The sequence below is a fragment of the Oncorhynchus mykiss genome, chromosome 16 (genome assembly GCF_057628025.1).
Source record: "Oncorhynchus mykiss isolate SJ-2025 chromosome 16, ASM5762802v1, whole genome shotgun sequence".
In the NCBI taxonomy this organism is placed as follows: domain Eukaryota; kingdom Metazoa; phylum Chordata; class Actinopteri; order Salmoniformes; family Salmonidae; genus Oncorhynchus; species Oncorhynchus mykiss.
In genome coordinates this window covers 18,947,793-18,969,251 of record NC_143037.1, presented here as the reverse complement: position 1 = coordinate 18,969,251, position 21,459 = coordinate 18,947,793, and the positions used below count along the sequence as shown (strand labels likewise).

General features: G+C 44.3%; 1 protein-coding gene across 4 annotated transcripts in view; it reads left to right on the top strand.

Annotated features, from left to right (window-relative positions):
• LOC110491536 (leucine zipper putative tumor suppressor 2 homolog) overlaps positions 1 to 21,459 on the top strand; it is a 45,723-nt gene that overhangs the window by 17,340 nt on the left and 6,924 nt on the right. Inside the window, exons 2-5 of one of the 4 annotated variants that reach the window (XM_021565059.3) lie at positions 6,177 to 6,297; positions 17,965 to 18,555; positions 18,722 to 19,327; positions 19,642 to 19,911. In XM_021565059.3, coding sequence (XP_021420734.3) covers positions 17,998 to 18,555; positions 18,722 to 19,327; positions 19,642 to 19,911 — 1,434 coding nt within the window. In that variant the 5' untranslated portion in view covers positions 6,177 to 6,297; positions 17,965 to 17,997. Of the gene's footprint in view, positions 1 to 6,176; positions 6,298 to 10,691; positions 11,092 to 17,964; positions 18,556 to 18,721; positions 19,328 to 19,641; positions 19,917 to 21,459 lie in introns of those variants that run through there. The other 3 variants (XM_090202136.1, XM_021565060.3, XM_090202137.1) reach the window with 3 other exon arrangements.

The following is a 21,459-nucleotide window of genomic DNA, read 5'->3' as shown; positions in this document are numbered from 1 at the left end:
TGCACAGTGATGTCATTACTTGTTGTCTTCAAATCGGTTTCTTTCAGTCAATACGTCCCGCGAAATGGCCCATCAGGTTTGGTTGTGTTGCAAACAAACCATTTGATTGCAATGAAACCAAACATGACTGGAAAAGTCACGTTTTGTGTGGGTATTTACCCTCGAATGTGTCGTCGAAAATGGAATGAGACGGAATTCATGACACAAGCGGTTCACAAAATGTTTTGTGTTAGGCTATAAAGACGGATTTTATCAAATAAAAGATCATTCATTGTGTAACAATGAGCATTGGGATTGCAAACAGACGAAGATCGTCAAAGGTAAACGATTTATTTTAATGCAGTTTGATTTTGTTAGCCTGTGCTGGTTGAAATAGTTTTTTTTTATGGTGCTCTATCCTCAGATAATCGCATCTTATTCTTTCGCAGTAAATCCTTTTTAAAAGTCTGACAATGCATTTGGATTAGCAAGATTCTAGGCTTTCGATACATGTGAGACACTTGTATTTTCATGAATGTTTAATATGACTATGTAGCGATCACCGTATGTTGTGGAATTTTTTTTTTTTTTTTTTTAATTTTACCCCTTTTTCTCCCCAATTTCGTAGTATCCAATTTTTGTAGTAGCTACTATCTTGTCTCATCGCTACAACTCCCGTACAGGCTCGGGAGAGACGAAGGTTGAAAGTCATGCGTCCTCCGATACACAACCAACCAAGCCGCTGCTTCTTTAACACAGCGCACATCCAACCCCGGGAGCCAGCCGCACCAATGCGCCGGAGGAAACACCGTGCACCTGGCCACCTTGGTTAGCGTACACTGCGCCCAGCCCGCCACAGGAGTCGCTGGTGCGTGATGAGACAAGGACACCCCTACCGACCAAGCCCTCCCTAACCCGGGCGACGCTAGGCCAATTGTGCGTCGCCCCACGGACCTCCCGGTCGCGGCCGGTTACGACAGAGCCTGGGCGCGAACCCAGGACTCTGATGGCACAGCTGATGTTGTGGAATTTCAGCCCGCTACTGGGTTCCGTGCGCAGAGAGGTTAACAGGTGTGCCTTGTTAAAAGTTTGTGGAATTTCTTTCCTTAATGCATTTTTGACAATCAGTTGTTTTATGACAAGGTAGCATTGGTATACAGAAGACAGCCCTATTAGATAAAAGACAAAGTCCATATTATGGCAATAACAGCTCAAATAAGCAGAGACAAACATCAGTCCATTATTTTAAGACATGAAGGTCAGTCAATTCGGAAAATGTCAAGAACTTTTGAAAATTTCTTCAAGTGCAGTCGCAAAAACCATCAAGCACTATGATGAAACTGGCTCTCATGAGGACCACCACAGGAAAGGAAGACCCAGAGTTACCTCTGCTGCAGAGTTCATTAGAGTTACCAGCCTCAGATTGCAGCCCAAATAAAGTAAGACACATCTCAACATCAACTGTTCAGTGGGGACTGTGTGAATCAGGCCTTCATGGTCAAATTATTGCAAAGAAACCACTACTAAAGGACACAAATAATAATAAGAGAATTGCTTGAACCAAAAAACACGAGCAATGGACATTAGACTTGTGGAAATCTGACCTTTTGGTCTGATGAGTCCAAATTTGAGATTTTTGGTTCCAACCGCTGTGTCTTTGAATCGCAGAGTAGGTGAACGGATGATCTCTGCATGTGTGGTTCCCACCGTGAAGCATGGAGGAGGGGGTGTGATGGTGCTTTGCTGGTGACACGGTCTGTCATTTGTTTAGAATTCAATGCACACACTTAATCAGCATGGCTCCCACAGCATTCTGCAGCAATACCCCATCCCATCGGCTTTGTTCTTAGTGGGACTATCATTTGTTTTTTCAACAGGACAATGACCTAAAGAGATTATTTTGTTGAAACAAAGCTACTTATTCACACTAAAGGCGCAATTGGGTACCATATTATTCGTGACTTTGCAAAATAGAGCATTAACCAAATACTTCCCCTTTTTAGGTTTATAAGGCCTTGCAAACACCCTTAGTGTTTCACTAAATCAATCAATACAGTTTACGTATCCAGGTGCACCCTTGAATATGAACCTGTGAACCTCTCCCTTCAATAAGATATATTTTAACAGATTGGAGATGGTGAGAGTGATCTATCCTCCATCCTACACTCCTGACAGATCTGGGATTTGAACTGGTAACCCTCTGTTTACTAGCCCACCTCTTTAACCTCAAAGCTACCTGCCACCCCAAGGTAGCCTGCAATAAAGGCCTGTCGGTGGTAATGGCTCACTGAACAGGTCATTGAGAGGTTAGTGTTATCGATGGCTGTCTGTGAGGGTGCCTGTTCAGCAGATTAATAATGTAATGCAATGGTAAACAGAGGGTTCGCAGTCTCTTTTTGCTCTCTCGCTCTCTGCATGAAGTTTAATCCCCCTCTATCTGGCAGCTGGTAGGGCAATAACGTGGATTACTGCTTCCAATCGATTCAGAGTAGGAGTTGAGAGAGGGCTGGCACAGCTAAGCACCTGTTAATGGTCCGTGTGGGCCAACTATAAACCTCCAGGAGTTACTATTATGTTGTCAAATCATCCAATATGTCTTGTAGCACCTCTCTCCCACACACTGTGTACCCAATGTGGTGTTACCCAACACGGGCATTATATTGCCACAGTGTGATATTTCTGAAGCCAGTATATCGTCATGTGGCTTGAGCTGCATTACGTGTGGGAAGCCACAGTCTTCTTAACACTTCCATCTGCTACCAACATATTTACTCTGCCTGGCTTAAGGAAAAAGTCAATAAATAGGCCGAAGAACAAATTGCAATATTCCTCCGCTTGTAATATAAGAATTGAGGGCTTAGCGAACATCTCTGATCCTGCAAATATCCAGGATATGCACTGAGTACAAAACATTCCGAACATCTGACATAGACTGACAAGGTGAATCCAGGTTACAGCTATGATCCCTTATTGATGTCACTTGTTAAATCCACTTCAATTGGTTTAGATGAAGGAGAGGAGACATTTTTAAGATTTTAGCCTTGCCACAATTGAGAGCAAGACAAAAGATTTATGCGCCTGTGAACGGGAGGGCTGGGCATGTTGATATCCTAACATTCCTCAACGTTATGCCCTATAATGAACTAGGGATGGATACTGTAAATTGATGAATAGAATATCCGAACGGACGTCAGTATTTGATTACTTGAGTGTTCATTTTTGGAGAACATTTTTCACACCTATTTTAACAATCAAAAAGCTTTGTCTAAATTACATTTAAATTATCATTGTGACATTGTTACGTTAGGTTCTGAAGAAACAGAGTAAAAACTCAAACGGACAACTAGAAGAAGCTTAAACCCAGTTTATTCTCCTCACTGGGTGCCTCAGTTGCAAGCACATTTTGCACACAATCAAACAGGCATTTATGTCAAGATGAGATTAGGGGTGTAACTTCTCAGAACTGCTATCTGTTGCCCAATACTGCCTGACAAAACATCGGCCACACTGATCCTCAACACGGGCCCCTCAGGGGTGCGTGCTCAGTCCCCTCCTGTACTCCCTGTTCACTCATGACTGCACGGCCTGGCACGACTCCAACCCCATCATTAAGTTTGGCGATGACACAACAGTGATCACTTACAAAGACGAGACAGCCTATAGGTAGGAGGTCAGAGACCTGGCCGTGTGGTGCACGGACAACAACCTCTCTCTCAACGTGATCAAGACAAAGGAGATGATTGTGGACTACAGGAGAAAGAGGACCGAGAACACACCCATTCTCATCGACAGGGCTGCAGTGGAGCAGGTTGAGAGCTTCAAGTTCCTTGGTGTCCACATCACCAACAAACTAACATGGGCCGAGCACACCAAGACAGTCGTGAAGAGGGCGTGACAAAACCTATTCCCCCCTCAGGAGACTGAAAATATTTGGCATGGTTTCTCAGATCATCAAAAGGCTCTACAGCTGTACCATCGAGAGCATCCTGACTTGTTGCATCACTGCCTCAACCGAGCAGTTGCCATACCAGGCAGTGATGCAAAGACTACAGCCACCCTAGTCATAGACTATTCTCTCTGCTACCGCACGGCAAGCGGTACCGGAGCGCCAAATCTAGGTCCAAGAGGCTTCTAAACAGCTTCTACCCCCAAGCCATTAGACTCCTGAATTCCTAATCAAAGGGCTACCCAGACTATTTGCAACCTGCACTGTGAATGTTTACATGGTGTGATCAATAAAGAGATGAAAAATTATAATATTTTGTGTTATGACCAATTTATGCTGAAATCCAGGTAATTCTAAAGGGTTCACATACTTTTTCTTCCCACTGTACATGCAGGTAGAGTCATTGAAGTGATTGCATATATGATAAGAGAGTAGCAGTGGTGTAAAAGAGGGGGCAACTAACTGGTGCCCCCGCACATTGACTCCGTACCGGTACCCCTCTGTATATAGTCTCACTATTGTTATTTTACTGCTGCTATTTAATTACTTGTTACTTTTATTTCTTATCCATATTTTTTTTTAACTGCATTGTTGGTTAGGGGCTCGTAAGTAAGCATTTCACTGTAAGGTCTACTATACCTGTTGAATTTGGCGCATGTGACTAATAAAGTTTGATTTAAAATGTTGCGTTGTCTTCAGTAGAGCAGTTCCTGGTTATCTGGTGACTTCTCCATGATGTTTATCAGTGACCTCCTGTTCACCTTACTCAACAGACCTGGGTCATAAACTCTGTTCCCCTTTTCTCTTTCAGTAACTTTCACTCTAACTTTCAACACCAAGTTCCTCTTTACCCTTCCTTGACCCCTAACACATACATTCCTTGTACATGTAAAGTACTAAGTTGAACATGAATAAGTATATTTCAAGCTAGAATCCAACAGTTACCTATAAGGATATACCATAACGTTTGAAATTCTTAATCGAATAAAACAGCCTACCTTTGAATGTAGTTTTTATAATGGTGCGTTGAGCTACTGCTGGGCATTTAGCCCTCCAGTCTGTCCTGACATCGGTATGCTATTTTCCCCTCTTAAAATAGCAATTACAGGCGCGCACCTAATGGAGTTTCCACAATACCTGACACAGTTCAATGGAAAACACTCACCAGAAAACCTTTTTGTATCAGAATCCGTTCCATCATGGTGAAAATCGGACTTCTCTTTCACTGTAGCTGTAAGCCAAAATTAAGGAATGAAGGATGCATTATCAAAGTATTGGAATGTGGCCCCAGTCCAAGAGGCTGCTGGGAGGAATCCGCTTCACGAGCAGGCTGCCATGGCAACCAGAGGGCTTTATTTCCCATTGGAAGCGCTCTGTTTGCCGGACTGTCTTGAGTTTCACCCATACTCTGGCACTCAGAGGAAGACAAAAGAGTAGGGGACAGAGGTGCTTTAGAAATGACTAATGAACATAGTGGAGAGGTCAAAGTTGAAGTATTACTCAGTCGTAAATGAGGGCAAACATAAGAAGTGTTCTCTTAAGTTGGCATGGAATTCCCCTCTGTGTTCCTCCTTTATGGGAAGGGGAAAGGGGATACCTAGTCAGTTGCACAACTGAATGCATTCAGAAATGTGTCTTCTGCATTTAACCCAACCCCTCCTGAATCAGGGTAGGCAGCAAAACGTGATGTATACACATCAAACGTCCCAATGCAAAGTTACACCTCACTTTGCCATCTTTCAAGTCATTACATAAGACAGATCAGAATGCCGTAGTCGTGTCGGAAAAGGTTTTTCAGGGCTGTGATGTAATACGGAGGACCCGGCAAGCCAGCCTATTCCCTATAATGTAAACTAACTTCAAATGAAACCAAAAATGTTTGCACTCATGACGACAGGTTTCAATAAAATGTTCAGCCAACTTGCAAGCAAATACTTTGAGAAGATAACCGGAAATGAGATATATTTTTTGGTTACTACATAACTGTGTTTATACTTCTAGGTAACCAGATTGTGGTCTTTGACCATACTGTGTTGTTACATTGGTGAGGAGAAACTCATGCTTCCTACCCTTCAAGTATTAACATGACTGATTTTCCTTGGAAAGGCTACTTCCACCTTACATGCTGGTGTAGGTTACACACTCAGTTGTGACCTTTCAGATCTTCCAGCTCTGAGTTGGTACTGTAGCAGTTGTAGCTAAGGTCCTGTGTTTTGCTAACTTCAATTTGTCTTTCTGGTTGCTTCTGTAGTCTAGGAGCAGAGAGGGAGTAGAGCCCCAACAGCGGCAGTGAGTCCCTGGGATGCACAGCCGACCCGTTCCCCCTAATTCTCTCAGGCCTCCAGAAGCTGAAGACCGGCTGCCATTGAGAGGTGAGCAAGCTCAAGAACCCAATGTGCTTCTGATTATATTGTCAATTTACCATTCCATTACTCAGCTGGTTTTCCTAGAAAGCGATGGCTTTCTGGCTTTCACGCATCTTCATTTTGTCCTCTACCTTGAAGTTAGACTCTGGAAACATTCTCAAATTACTACTGAGATTGACTCTCTGTGGCAATGTTACTTTGGTGCTCACAGCTGCTTTGAATTGTCTTTCTGCTTTCATAACAGAAACAGTTTGGAACCATTCTGTTTCTAAGGGTGCTCTCGGATAGAAGCGGACCTATGTATAAGCCAATGTAAGGGTGTTATATATGTTCTTATGATATTTTGTAGAATGCATTATGCCTGTGGGCTTTCAGTAAAGTGTTACCAAGTCAATTTTGAAGTCGAGCAATTGTATCCTCGCACAGGACCTAATTCCAGCTGTTTGAAGTAAGCACTAAGTCACTTAACCACCCTGTAACTGCTGTAACTCTTAAGATCGAGGCGTAACCCCTAATCTCTTTGGCACACAATACTGTAAGTCTGAGTGTGTGTGTGTGAGTAACTAAGGCGTCTGCTAAGTGAGTACTGTATAGATGTATTAGAGCTCTTACAATAGTGATTTACTCATTTTTATATCCACAAGGGCAACTCCGGCTAATGCCAATAGCTTTTTCTTCAGTGTAAAGCGATTTAAAAGTGCAAAGCGTCAACATCTGGCTTGGTTTATTTGTTGGCGCATTTGGACTGATTGGTACATTACAAGCCATAGAATCTATGGTACTAGCCTTGGAATTGTAACCTTGGAATTGTAACTGAATCAAGTTTATTTTCACTAGTTTTGAATTTCGAGGCTAGGTGATTGGTGACAGAGGGCTTTCTGGGAGAGGGTTGGTTGAGGCAGTTTTGAGGCAAGTTTAGCTCTGGCTCCCCCTGGGAGTGATGTCCCCATGCAGCGATAGCAGACCAGACACTGATGGATTACCTAGCTTTCTGTTGGCCACAGACAGGAGCCCTTGTTATGAAAATATAATGGAGGAACAGCCAGACGGGTACACCGGGTTGGCAGGTCGCATTTGTCCTGGGTAATACCTTAAATGTCCCAAGTACAGACTGTGGAGGGGTGTTTGAATTTTCCTTTTTTTTAAGGGGTAGATCAGATTTAATATTGCATATTGTGACTTCTATCAATGTAGTTGTCTGCATCGTTTCATTACCATCAACTGCTCCCATCTATTTTTGAAGACCTTCCAGTTTTGATTTCTAGCTGCCATATGTTTCCGCTGTTTCACAAAAGCATTTTTCTTGCATAAACACACAACAACAAGCGAGGTCCGTACAGGTGCATCAAAGCTGGGACCGAGAGAATGGAAAAGAGCTTCTATCTCAAGGCCATCAGATTGTTAAACAGCCATCACTAACACCGAGAGGCTGCTGCCTACATAGACTTGAAATCATTGGCCACTTTAATAAATGGATCACTAGTCACTTTAATAATGGCACTTTAATAATGTTTACATACCTTGCATTACTCAACTCAAATGTGTATATACTGTATTTTATACCATATATTGCATCTTGCCTATGCCACTAGGTCATTGCTCATCCATCTATTTATATATTCTTATTCCATTCCTTTACTTAGATTTGTGAGTTTTAGGTATCTGTTGTGGAATTGTTAGATATTGATGCACTGCCAGCACTAGATGCACTGTCAGCACTAGATGCACAAGCATTTCGCTACGCTTGCAATAACATCTGCTTACCATGTGAAGGTGACCAATAAAATTTGATTTGGATTTGACTAGGTAAATAGATAAAATGATTCTACTATGGGGTTGTCAGATTTTTCCAATAGGGTCTGGCTCCAGCAGAAACGTTCTCATGCAATAATGCTGTGAGACACAATGTCGAATGGTGCCAGAGAGGCTGGTGAGCAACTGGGCCCATGATTAATTGTCACCCGGTCTGGACACTGGGGGGGGGGTTCTTGTTGTCCAGTCTCCTGCAGACAACTTTAGAGCTCTTATAGTACTGGATTGGACCAATACCAGGGGTCAGCTTGCTTTACACCCCTCTCGCAGCCTCCCTTTGGTTTCCCTCAAGGTGAGTGAAGAGCTCTACCTATTCAACACCTCGCTGTATGAAGGACACAAGCAGAACACTGAGCAGTGTGTGACCCACTTGTAGGACTTTTGAGAGAGAGAAGTATGTGCTGTAGCCTACTTCTCTAGCTACCCTACTTTAGTCCACTCTGTCAGACAGCTTAACATTGATTGAAACAGTTTTTCATTGATTGTGGCCCGATGGAGGATTTGCAGGTCAGGGCTGAGGCTGAACGCTGTCTGCCTGGAGGAGTATAGTAGAACTTCTCTGGAAACCGACAGGCTGAAAACAGGGACTGTCAGTAGGTGTTTGGATCTCGCTGTCTGTCGAGGCTTCATTAAGAAACTGTAACACACTCAGTGACTAACTGAAGTGGGACCCTGCTATGAACTGTAAAGGGTTATGTTGCTTGTCTGTAGCACATTCCCCTCCCCCGGAAATGAGGCCCTTTATCTTCTTCCCCGGAGTCAGATGAACTCGTGGGTACAACTGTTATGTCTGTGTCCAGTATGAAGGAAGTTAGAGGTAGTTTCATGAGCCAATGCTAATTAGCGTTAGCACAATGACTGGATGTCTATGGGTATCTGCTAGAGTGCTAGCAGACACCATAGACTTCGTCATTATGCTAACATTAGTTAGCAATTGCACTAGTTAGCAACTTCGTTTAAACTGCACGTAGGGTCATAAAAATGGTATCAACCAGTTCATCTGACTCTGGGGAAGTAGATAAGGGGCCTCTTTGCCAAAATCCCGAATGATCTTGAATAAAAAGGAAAGTTATTTATCTTATGAGTTGAACAGACCTTATGTCTTTTACACGTGCATTCATGGGCGCACATACTGTAGATACAGATGTACTATCTTAAAGGGGAGCTGCACTTCCTGATTTGGCCTTTTTTTTTTTTTTTTCCATCAGTGCTCATTAAGAAATGCTAGCGGCCATGACTGAAGGCAAACGAGAGTTGTCTTCCGGGCGTGGTTTCATATGGGTGTTTTTTTTGTCTTTGCCATTCAACCACAACAAACAAGGACTGATACAGTTCTATGTGTGGGCTATAGTAGAGAGGAAGAGGCAAATAGAAAGTAAAGCCAGCGCTGCCCTTGTGTTTAGCCAAGCTGCCAGCAGCTAGTTGGCATAGCTTGAGGGATAGCTAGCGGCATCTGGCTAGCCTATCTAATGTTAGCTAGCTGATATTTCTCTGTCAAATCACAGTTATGCCAAAGGTAGCGAGAACCAGTGTCTGGAATGTGTTTCATGAGACACATTATCTTGCTATTCGCCAGCATTATCAAATGATGTAGCCAACTAGTGTAACCAACTCACCGTCAGCAACACCACCAGGCACAGTTTGACGGTTGGCAGCCCGCATAACTTGTAGCTAGCGTTGCATTTAATCCATATCCTGGCCATTTTGATTCTTGATCAACTTTACAGAAGCCCATTTTCACTAGACTTAGTTATTTCCTGATCAATATATGCATTGCATATCAAGCTACTGCCAAATATACACCGTGTTGTCTGGGGAATTCGGTTTGCATGGCCTGGTGTGCCAGGTAGGTGGGGTTTGCTCATTTTCAACCATTCCATTGGTCCTCCTAAGGAGAGGTCGCCGCTCACCCGGGGCACCCGGCCATGCAAAGCGAACTCACCCAGTCTTTTCCATGAAAACACGATGCGACCATGTGTTAATAGGCAAATGGGGGCATGAATTGACATAATTGAAGTCCAAACCAAACCCTGAAGTTGGTCATGACTCCGTTTTGGACGAGACTGACTTTATGACCAACATTATTCTATTTAAACTATGTAGTAAATTGACACTAATATAAATGTTTCTGACTCGAATTGATGAGATACAGGCTGTTTTCAAAAGGAGTTTTCAAGAGCAATTGACCTTTTAATTTGACCTGTTTCCCACAGCAGGAAAAAAATCCTGCAGCAACGGGACATGTGAATTATTATGTCGATTATAATTAATGGACATTTTTATAGGGGTTGATACATTTCTCGGTAGGGGAAATCAAGTCAGACATTTTTAAGTGGAAATTACAAACTTTTAAAAGCCTTTTTAAAACATGAATAAGTCAGCAAGAACAGAGTGATCAAATTAAGAACTGGCTGTACACGCTATCTGATTAGTTAGGAACGCATGTCTACAGCAACATCACAGGAGCCATAAAACTTGGAAAACTATCCAATATCAGCATGCTGGCCCAGTTTCTTTCTTTCTTTCTTTCTTCCCATCCCGATTTAGACAGACTGGAGGAGGGGAGAATTCCCCTTTGACTGGTCTCTCTCTTCCTCCTTTTTATTACTTGAGAAAGGCAGCAAGGCACACTATGCCTAGTGGAGCCTGTTTGGTCAAAGCCACACAGGAGAGAGAAGAGGAGAGAGGGCGAGCGAGCGAGAGAGGGGAGGTGGTGCGGGGGAGTGTGTGAGAGAGGGAGAAGGAGGGGTAGAGGAAAAAAGGAAGAGGAGGGACCGGAGCGTCTATCCACATTGGTGGCATTTGGCCTGAGCAATAAGCCGCGTTTGGACTCAGAGAGAAGTTTCCCTCAGGACAAGAGACCGACACAGAGCAGCGGGAGGATTGGAACACATTGAAAGTGGATGCGAGTTATCTGGGAGCTGAAAGACTTTGAAGTGAACGAGAGGAGGCCCAGTGCAGAAGCAGTTATGCAAGGGTCATCTTGGGGTACGTGTGAGTAGTAACTCTGTGACGGGGAACGTTGGGGGCTTTGTGAATAGAGCACTGGGGAAAAGGTAGTTTGATGTAAAATAGAAACAGGCGAGATGGGGTTCCCAAAACTGTAGGCATAGAACATTTGTTGACAAAGTGTGAGCCATGAGGGTTGGCTCTTAGCCTTGACGCCTGGTGGTGTAATTAACTTATCCTAGAGGTGAATGTTTTTTTAATCTCTTTCTTCGATTTTTGTTTAGTCTCACCTACATTAGTTGAATGCATTTTAAGTCAGTTGGAATAAGAGAGTCTGCTTCATGACTAAAATGTGAAGTGATCATTCCGATGACCAGAGTCATCTGAAATGGGATAGTAGCAAGTTTACGGTAAGACAACATCGTATCTATACTATAGATGGCTATTAGCGTGGGAGAGCTTTCTCTGCTCACTGAAACACAGACAGTGACAGGCAGAGAAAAGTTATCCTGGAATGTGTGTGTGTGTGTGTGTGTTGTATGTGCGCATGCATGTGAAAAGAGGCCTCTTTTTTTTTTTCTCACTGGTTTCATTATTATCCGTGCTGCCTCAATTTGTTAGCCCTCAGAGGGAGAGACTGGCATTAAGTATACGTGTAAGACTCACCTCATTATCCATAGAAGCACAATGACAGTCCGTATCACGACGATGGCCTCACAATGTGGGATTTAGCATACAGACCGGGGCTGTGGAAAAAGGGTCCATTTTCTTGGATAGGTAGGTTGTCTGTTGGACCAAAATAGCAATGTCACACTTTTCCTCCGTGGTCTACTTTCAGTGTTGGACACTCTCTGAATCAAGATGGAAAGGGGGAGGGAGATGGAGAAGAAGAGAGAGTGGATTAGATTGGGAGGGAGATGTAGAGTGGAGGAAGGGATTTCCAGACAGTTTGTTCCCAACTGCCCATGCAAACACTCTCTCTCTTATTTTTCTCACTTTCTGTGATTTTTTTTTTTTTCTTCTTCCCATTGTTCACTCATTCACACTTTCTCACTCACGCGCTCTCACTCATACATCCCAAATCAGAAGTGCTGCTCCTGGTGCCTCTTCCAGTCGCCCTCGAAACCAGCCAGTAAAACAGAGCTGTCCTTATTCACGGTCCTGACACATCCCCTCGTGTGTACTGTATTTTTGGGCCCAGATCCCTCTGGCTGTGTTGGTGTGTGTATGTGTACAACTGACTCTGAGGAATTCACTGCAACCTCTTGGTTTGTATCGAAGCATGTTTGCGTGATGTTGCATACAAGCCAAGCAGGGTCCGCTGGGCCTACTGTATGTGTGTGTGTCCATGGCGTTTCTGTGTGTAACACCCAATAAATGAGATGCGTTCGTGTTTGGTCTTCTGTGCCTGGTCCCTGTGCTTAGTTGTACACCATGCATGTTTATTTCATGTCAGTTTTAGCATTCAAAGAGACGACTTACGAACGTAGCAAATAAGCAAAGTGCTGCTGTTCTGGGGGTGTGGCCTGCACCTATCAGTCCAGCAGTCTATAACCCACTGCATCTGGAGAAGGAAAGGTAAACGCTAAGGTGTTTTCACTTTTTACCAAATCTGCCAATGGGCATGTTCATTTAATTACTTCATTTAATTACTGAGCACCCCTATAGCCATGTCATGTGACTGAACGTTGCCATGCAGTGGTTATTAAATCACGGTGGACTGGAGCTCTTCCACCTACCGGTGATACTGAACCCACTGACCACTACCTTCTCTGACCACTTGTTTCTCTCAGGGAAACAAGTGGTTTTAGCCGATGTGCCTGCAAATGGCTATTTCTGCGGGAGTGTCTGTCTGCCTGTCTGAATACATCCTAGGCATTTCCCAGAGAGACAAAACCAATTTGCTCAGAGAACATCTTCGAAGCTGCAGGCAGCTGAGTTGAATGAGAAATATACCTGTATTTTGGTGCCAATTTCCTCCATGACAAAGCAGCACTGACTCCCATGGTTATTGGTTGAACTAGGCCTACAGTACGTGAGTCAGTGTGATCGGTATATCTGGCCTCCTTCAGAGGCTTTGAGACGCTAAGGCGTGTGTTCGTAAATTCACTCCGGAGTGCTCTGGGCCATTCGTAAATTCGGAGCGCTGTCAGATTGTCCGTTCGTAAATTCGGAGCGCTTAGCTCTCGGAGTCTTCAGAGCGCCACACGACCTCTGGCTGAGGAGTAGGGTTACTTCCTTGCCTAATAAATCTGAATTTGATACCAGTTCTTTGGAATACAGTCTGAAGCAAAGCACTGAAAAGCATGAACATTTTCCTTGCGAGCCAGAATGTTGAATGAAATTATACTGAACAAAAATATAAACCCAACATGCAACAATGTCAAAGATTTCATTTTCAGCTTCCAGGAATTGTATACAGATCCTTGCGACATGGGGCCATTATCATGCTGAAACATGACGTGATGGTGGCGGATGAATGGCATGATAATGGGCCTTAGGATCTTGTCACAGTATCTCTGTGCATTCAAATTGCCATCGATAAAATGCAATTGTGGTCGTTGTCCGTAGCGTATGCACTGCCCATGCTATAACCCCACCACCACCATGGGGCACTCTGTTCACAATGATGACATCAGCAAACCGCTCGTCCCACACGACCCCATACACGTGGTCCACGGTTGTGAGGCTGGTTGAATGTACTGCCAAATTCTCTAACACAACATAGGAGGTGGCTCATGGTAGAGAAATTAACATAAAGTTCTCTGGCAACAGCTTTGGTGGACATTCCTGTCAATTTATTTTTTATATATTGCGACAAAAACAACAAAGTTACACATGGGATAAACAAACGTACAGTCAATAACACAATAGAAAAATATGTATACAGTGTGTGCAAATGTAGAAAGATTAGGGAGGTAAGGCAATAAATAGGCCATAGTGGCAAAATAATTACAATTTAGCAATGACACTGGAGTGATAGATGTGCAGATGATGATGTGCAAGTAGAGATACAGGGGTGCAAAAGAGCAAAAATAAATAACAATATGGGGATGAGGTAGTTAATTGCACACTCCCTCAACTTGAGAAATCTGTTGCATTGGGTTGTTGGAGAAAACGTAACATTTTAGTGGCCTTTTGTCTCCAGCACAAGGTGCACCTGTGTAATGAGCATGGAAAAGGGCAGAGTAGTCAACCTGAAAACATATATCCTAACAAATGGTGTGTTGAAGGTTTAGTGCACTACTGCAAACACAAATTCGTGTGCGAGAGGGAATGTTTTTTTTTTTTTGACAATACAAGTATAGATTTATTTTATTTAAACAGGGAGTCACATTGAGATGAGAAACTATTTTCAAGATATGCAGATTTCTATGCCTTTGGAATACTTCCTGATAACAATGTTAAATAAAAAATGTTGGCTACTGAGCCAGCACTAAGGGGTGCTGCACACATAAGCAGACCAGGCTCCAAATGATCAGCCCCTGTTGATTTTTTTTGTGTGGCTAATGTTAACAAAGCATCCAGGACTTCTTTTATCAGTGAATTTCCAAAATGAAAACTCCTGACCAGCATTTTCAGTATCATTTCAATAGATTTTCACCATCTACATCCAAACGACTATTTTCAAGAGCTGGCTTTGAAATACATTCAAATATAAAGCCTGCGGAGATAAAATGGTCCTTAAATGCATTAATGATATCAATTTGTCAGTAATAGGGCCAGAACCTAAATTAATTTCTTGGGGGAAAGACGAGGAGACATAACCCTTCAGTGATTTAACAGCTTTCCAGAATTTAGTTGGGTTCCCTGTACATTCAGATAGTGTGTTAACATAATAATCTGATTTGGCTTTTTTTTACACACTGATTTCTCAATCGCCTAAAAGACTGCCAGTCTGGGCCCGAGTCTGTGAATCTAGCTTTGGCCCAGGCAGCATCTCTGTTGTGTATGACTTCAGATAGCTCTGGACTGAACCAAGGGCAAGAACGATTTTTAAACATGCTCCCTTTAAAGAAACTGAGAATGATCTACAATACCATTGAAAACATTTGTGAAGTGGTTCAGAGCCAACTCTGGGTCAGGTATAAATGCAATGCAATCAAAGTCACCAAAATAAAGGTCACCAAGGCCTGTTCGTTGAAATCGAAAGAATTCTTCTTGTTGATAAAACCAAGGTTTGGATCGAGGCATCTGAATATCCCTGATACATACAATGGGACAGTGGTCACTAATATCTAAAGCAAATAGCCCACTTCCAGCATATTTCTCTGGAGCATTTGTAAATATGAGGTCAAACCAAGTTGATTTCGTAGGGTCCTGTTAAAGTTTTGGACAGTGGGCTTTGTAATCAGCTGGGTCAAATTTGAAATGAGTACAAAAATCTTTTAAACAGTCCGCATCCTTCGTTCCCCATGCAAGATTAAAATCTTCGGCGATCAACACCTCTGGGGTAATAACAATTGCAATTAAATCAGTGAGTTTGTTTAGTACACACTTCTTGGTGGAGAGTGGACGATAGATTCCTAGAACTGTTATTTTTGGGTGTGAACCCAACTGAAGACTTAAAGCCAACAAGTCAAATAGTTTAGGACTGGAGGGAGCCTTTAACAGAGACACAGAATATTCCTTGTGTAAATAGCAACACCATCACCTTTGCCTTTCCTATCAGCCCTGAACACATTGTAACCATCCATAGAAACGTCAGAGTCCAGGGTTTCACCAGTTAACCAGGTCTCAGATACAATAAAAATATCAGGATCTGCCTGAGAGACCCAGATCTTGACATGATCCATTTCAGGTAATAAACTACGAATATTAAGATGTAAAAATGTCAAACCTTTTCTGTATTTAAAATCATACGGCGTTTCAATACAAGTCAGATTACTTTGAGATTTCAGGAGACTCAAAGATTGGATTATATCTATTAGGAAAATTAAACAAAGTAGGAATAGCAATAACATTTCTCCGGTTAGCACCATTTGGCATGTTACCACTTTCAGATACAACATGTGGAACTCTCATAGAGACCAAAGAGGGGATGGTAAAAACTGACTTACATGTAACACTAATATTGCCCTCGCATCAATTTAGTTGACCAAGAACCGTCCCAATGTTCGATGACAACATCCAGGAGCCATTTTCACCCAGGTGAATTCTGTCTTCCACATAGTAGTCAGGCCAATTCCAGAAGGAGTCAAAATTGTCGACGAAGGACATGCCCGGGTCCTTGGTCAGACGCATTGACCACTGTTGAAGAGACCAAACACGGCTAAGTATTAAGAAAAAAAAGTATTCAGACCCCTTTTACTTTCCCCACATTTTGTTACATTACAACCTTGTTCTAAAATTGATTTAAATACACATTTTTCCTCATCAATCTACACACAACATCCCATAATGACAAAGTGAAAACAGAAATACATTATTTACAAAAATATTCAGACCCTTTTGCAATGAGACTACAGTATATTGCATACTTTACTGTATGTAGTATTTCTGTTTGCCATACAACTGCCCCAACTCTCAGTTATAATCGGATCATATAAATAGGGATCACTTATTACCCCTCCACTCTGTGCTAATTAGAATGTCATAATCACAGATAAACCTTAGTGGTAGGCTGTTTGTCTTGGCAAGGTGGCATCGCCAGCAGTGCCCATCTGGTGCCAAGCTGGCTGGCTGGCTGTAATTAATGAGGAGCTGGCTGGTTGATAAACACGCCACAGTCCCATTTAATCACTGTCCTGGTCTTAACACACGTGTGTGTGTGTGTGTGTGTGTGTGTGTGTGTGTATATGTGTGTGTGGGGAAAATGACTTGACATAGTTTAGGGCTAGTGCAGTATCTGGATTTAGATCCTGACTTCACAGCGCTCTGACACTGAACTGTCTCCAACAGGACACATCTGTCCCTGGGACCTCGTTATGCTTTGGATGACTCCTACAGCAGTGATGATTTATTTAAAATGCACACCAGATTATTTTTTTTTAAACAAGGTGGGGCCATTTCCTGCAATCTAGAGCCTTAAATGGTTGAAAAGCGGCGCAGCCAGTCCACAAGGTGGCGCAGCGCCTCTCTTACATTCTTTGGGGAGAACCCTGACACAGCTGGGTGGCCTGCAAAACACGAAGCGTGACCTCGCCATCATGCGCCATTTCCCGTCTACCATTGTTCTCCCCTCACCACCAGACGGTGTGCCTTGAGACTGATGATGTCACGGTCGATCTGTGTAGTGTTGCTGTTTTGGATGAGATCACCGTTTGGGAGGAGATGGTTGCCATGGTGTGCGCATGCGTGTGTGTACGATGTCATTACCAATTGAATACCCTAGGATTTTGTCATTCACTCCCCCTAACATTGTTTTGAAAGGAGGTTGAAGGGATGTAGGGAGACAGACAGTCGCCTCGCTTCCCATCACGAGGACCATGTCAGGGGCTATTTGCCATGAGATGAGCCTGTGCCTTTGCTGTCTCAGGCATTGAAAGCCATAGGCCTGAAGCCCATGTTTGTGCGGCTTGAAAGGGCTATGTAAATGAGTTGGCTCTGTCTGTGTGGCTACTGGATGTTTAACTGTAGGAGGAGAACATATTTTGTTTGTATTCGTGCAGTCTTTATGGTTTTACCAGGGTCACAAAGTTCACACACACCCTTTCTCTGTAATGTTGAATATGCTACATGAACATAGAAGCATGTCTGTGAACATTCTTCAGGTCATCTCTAAGACATTTCTATCTGCAACGTTCAGAACTCTGAGCCCTCCTGAACACGACCCTGGATGGTTCCATAGTCCAGACAAGCTGTACATTCCTAATATTCCTACTGTATCACTTGGTTTTTGTTTTGCTACATTGATAGTTCCCATTCATCGGACTGACTGTGTCCCTCTGTTTCTACCTCTGTCCCCCCCAGATTGTGTGGCTGTCCCACTGAGCAGCAGCCGCCATGGCCCTGATTCAGGCTCCACCCATGCCGGCTGAGCGTCACCACACCCCCGGCCTCAACGGATCCCCCCGCCGCCACCCCTCTGCCTCCCACACGCCCACTAACCGCCCCTCCACCTCACCCGCCTCCAACTCCCAGGAGGCCATGGGCTCCGTCAGCAGCCTCATCGCCCACCGCCCCGGCCCGGCCTACCTGGAGTGTCAATACCGGCCCGTTGATATTGGTCCCGAGCCGGGAACTTCCAGGCTCCACAGAACCACATTGGGGGCCACTTCTTGCCTGGGCTCCTCTGACACATCCCAGGATCCACTGCTCAGTAGCCTCACTCCGCCTGGCAACAGAAAGCCCTTGATGGTGATTGGCTCCAGTAAGGACAGCGGGACCAATGGGAATTACTCGTATCTGAACCAGCACTATGTGGGGGACTGGAATGACAACCATGTGGCTAACGGAAGCCCAAGGACCGGGATTGACACTGAGGGGCAGCTGGGGAGCCTCAACGGGAATGTAGGAGGAGCCCCGCCCAAACTGGTCCTCGTATCGGGGAAGCTGGAGAAGGTGAGTATGATCCTGTCCAGGTTATATGGTACAGTCATTCAGTTTCCTCTATTTTTACAGTAGATCAATCTACTCTCACAGTAACAAAATTAGAAAAAATAAATGAAACATTCACTGAATATACATTATTTACAACCTCTTACCCAACAATTGTCTCACCCCTCAGAACATGGAGAAAACAGTAATCCGGCCCACCGCCTTCAAACCAGTCATCCCCAAGAGCCGCAACTCCATGCAGTACCTCTCCCCTCGCCATGACCGGGCCAGCCTATCAGACAGCCAGAACAATCTCAACCTGTTGTCACCTGGTAGCCAGACGGACATTCTGTCGCCCTGCTCGGAGAAACGCACCTCCCACAGCGGCGGGCGCCACGTGGGCGGGGGCAGTCAGACCTGCTCCATGTCTGACTCGGGCCGGAACTCCCTGTCGAGCCTGCCACCTTATGGCAGCATCCCCTACAATCTGCCGCCCGCAGACACCCCGCTTGGCAGTGGCCACCTAGAGCCCATGAAGACGGCGCCCGGCAATGTGCACGGGCACTCCAACTCGGATAGTGGGCGCTCCTCGTCCAGTAAGAGCACAGGGTCGGGGTCGCTGAGCGGGCGCGTCCAGCCTCTGTCGGACAGTGGGTCGAGCGGGCGGTCGCCAGCCCCCGTGGAGGGGGGGTACGAGGGGGTGGTGAGGGACCTGGAGGATAAGCTGAGGGAGAGAGACGTGGAGCTGCAGCAGCTCCGAGACAACCTGGACGAGAACGAGATGGCCATTTGTCAGGTATATGGCGGCGTAAATGGACCAGAGAGCATTAGACACAATCCTCTTCCTTCACATATTCTAAAACACATGAAGGCATGCAAGCGCACGTACACATGCACGTACCTGGCACGCAGACCATGATCCATCACGCACAAAATGACAAATGTCTTGACATACTGGGACACTCAAACCATTACAATCACTATACACACACGCAGGCAGGCATGCACGCACGCACACACACACAATGCAACCCTCACACAATGCCACCCTCACCTACCCACCCCTTCTACCCGGTCTCCCTCTCCTCCTGTCTCCTCTCTCCCCCCCAGGTGTATGAGGAGAAGCAGAAGCGCTGTGAGCTGGAGCTGGAGGAGCTGCGTCAGACCTGCGCCACACGGATGCAGACACACTCCCAGAAGGCCCAGCGTGCCCAGCAGGTGCTCCAGCTGCAGGTCTTCCAGCTGCAGCAGGAGAAGAAGAAGCTCCAGGAGGACTTCAGCCAGCTGCTGCAGGAGAGGGAGCAGCTGGAGGAGCGCTGCACCTCTTACGAGCATGAGAAGATCGACCTAGGGCCCCGGCTGGAGGAGACCAAGTGGGAGGTGAGGTGGGCCTTTAATACTGTCTGTGGCGGCCCCATTCCAAATTCACTCCTAGTCCCTACCTCCTGGGCCTTGGCACTTTAGTATATCTTGTAGACAAAGCGGATGCGGTAGAGACAGTGGATTTTACACAATCCATAAATACCACTGTAACCCCTTTTTGAGTAATCGTTGTAGTCTAGTACAAACAGTCTGCTCTGTAAGATGCTGGCGGGCAAGAGCCTGGCTTGGTGTCGCATCGTCATCAATCACATAACAAAGACTCTCTCTCTCTCCTTTATATATACACACTACCGTTCAAAAGTTTGGGGTCACTTAGAAATGTCCTTGTTTCTGAAAGAGAACCACATTTTTTGTCCATTTGAAATAACATCAAATTGATCAGAAAAACAGTATAGACATTGTTATTGTTGTAAATGACTATTGTAGCTGGGAATATATATATATTTTTTTGAATATCTACATAGGTGTACATTATCAGCGCAAACTGGCTCTAACCAGAATGGAAAGAGTGGGATGCCCCGGTACGCAACTGAGCAAGAGGACAAGTACATTAGAGTGTCTAGTTTGAGAAACAGACGCCTAACAAGTCCTCAACTGGCAGGTTCATTAAATAGTACCAGCAAAACACCAGTCTCAACATCAACAATGAAGAGGCAAGACACCGGAATGCTGACCTTCTAGGCAGAGTTTCTCTGTCCAGTGTCTGTGTTCTTTTGCCCCCTTCTTAATCTTTTCTTGTTATTGGCCAGTCTGAGAGATGGCTTTTTCTTTACAACTCTGCCTAGAAGGTCAGCATCCCGGTGACGCCTCTTCACTGTTGATGTTGAGACTGGTGTTTTGCTGGTACTATTTAATGAAGCTGAAGTTGAGGACTTGTGAGGCGTCTGTTTCTCAAACACTCTAATGTACTTGTCCTCTTGTTCAGTTGTGCACCGGGGCCTCCCACTCCTCTTTATTTTCTGGTTAGAGTTAGTTTACACTGTCCTCTGAAGGGACAGCGTTGTACGAGATCTCCAGTTTCAACTTCTCACATGGAATAGTCTTCATTTCTCAGAACTAGAATACCCTGACGAGTTTCATAAGATAGGTCTTTGTTTCTGGCCATTTTGAGCCTGTAATTGAACCCACAAAGGATGATGCTCCAGATACTCAACTAGTCTGAAGAAGGCCTGTTTTTATTGCTTCTTTAATCAGGTCAACAGTTTTCAGCTGTGCTAACATAATTGCAAAAGGGTTTTCTAATGATCAATTAGCTTTTTAAAATGATAAACTTGGATTAGCTAACACAACGTGCCATTGGAACACGGGAGTGATGGTTGCTGATAATGGGCCTCTGTACGCCTATGTAGATATTCCATTAAAATCAGCCGTTTTCCAGCTACAACAGTCATTTACAATATTAACAATGTCTACACTGTATTTCTGATCAATTTGATGTTATTTTAATGGACCAAAAATGTGCTTTTCTTTCAAAAACAAGGCAATTTTTAAGTGACCCTAAACTTTTGAACGGTAGTGTGTGCACAGTGCATTTGGAAAGTATTC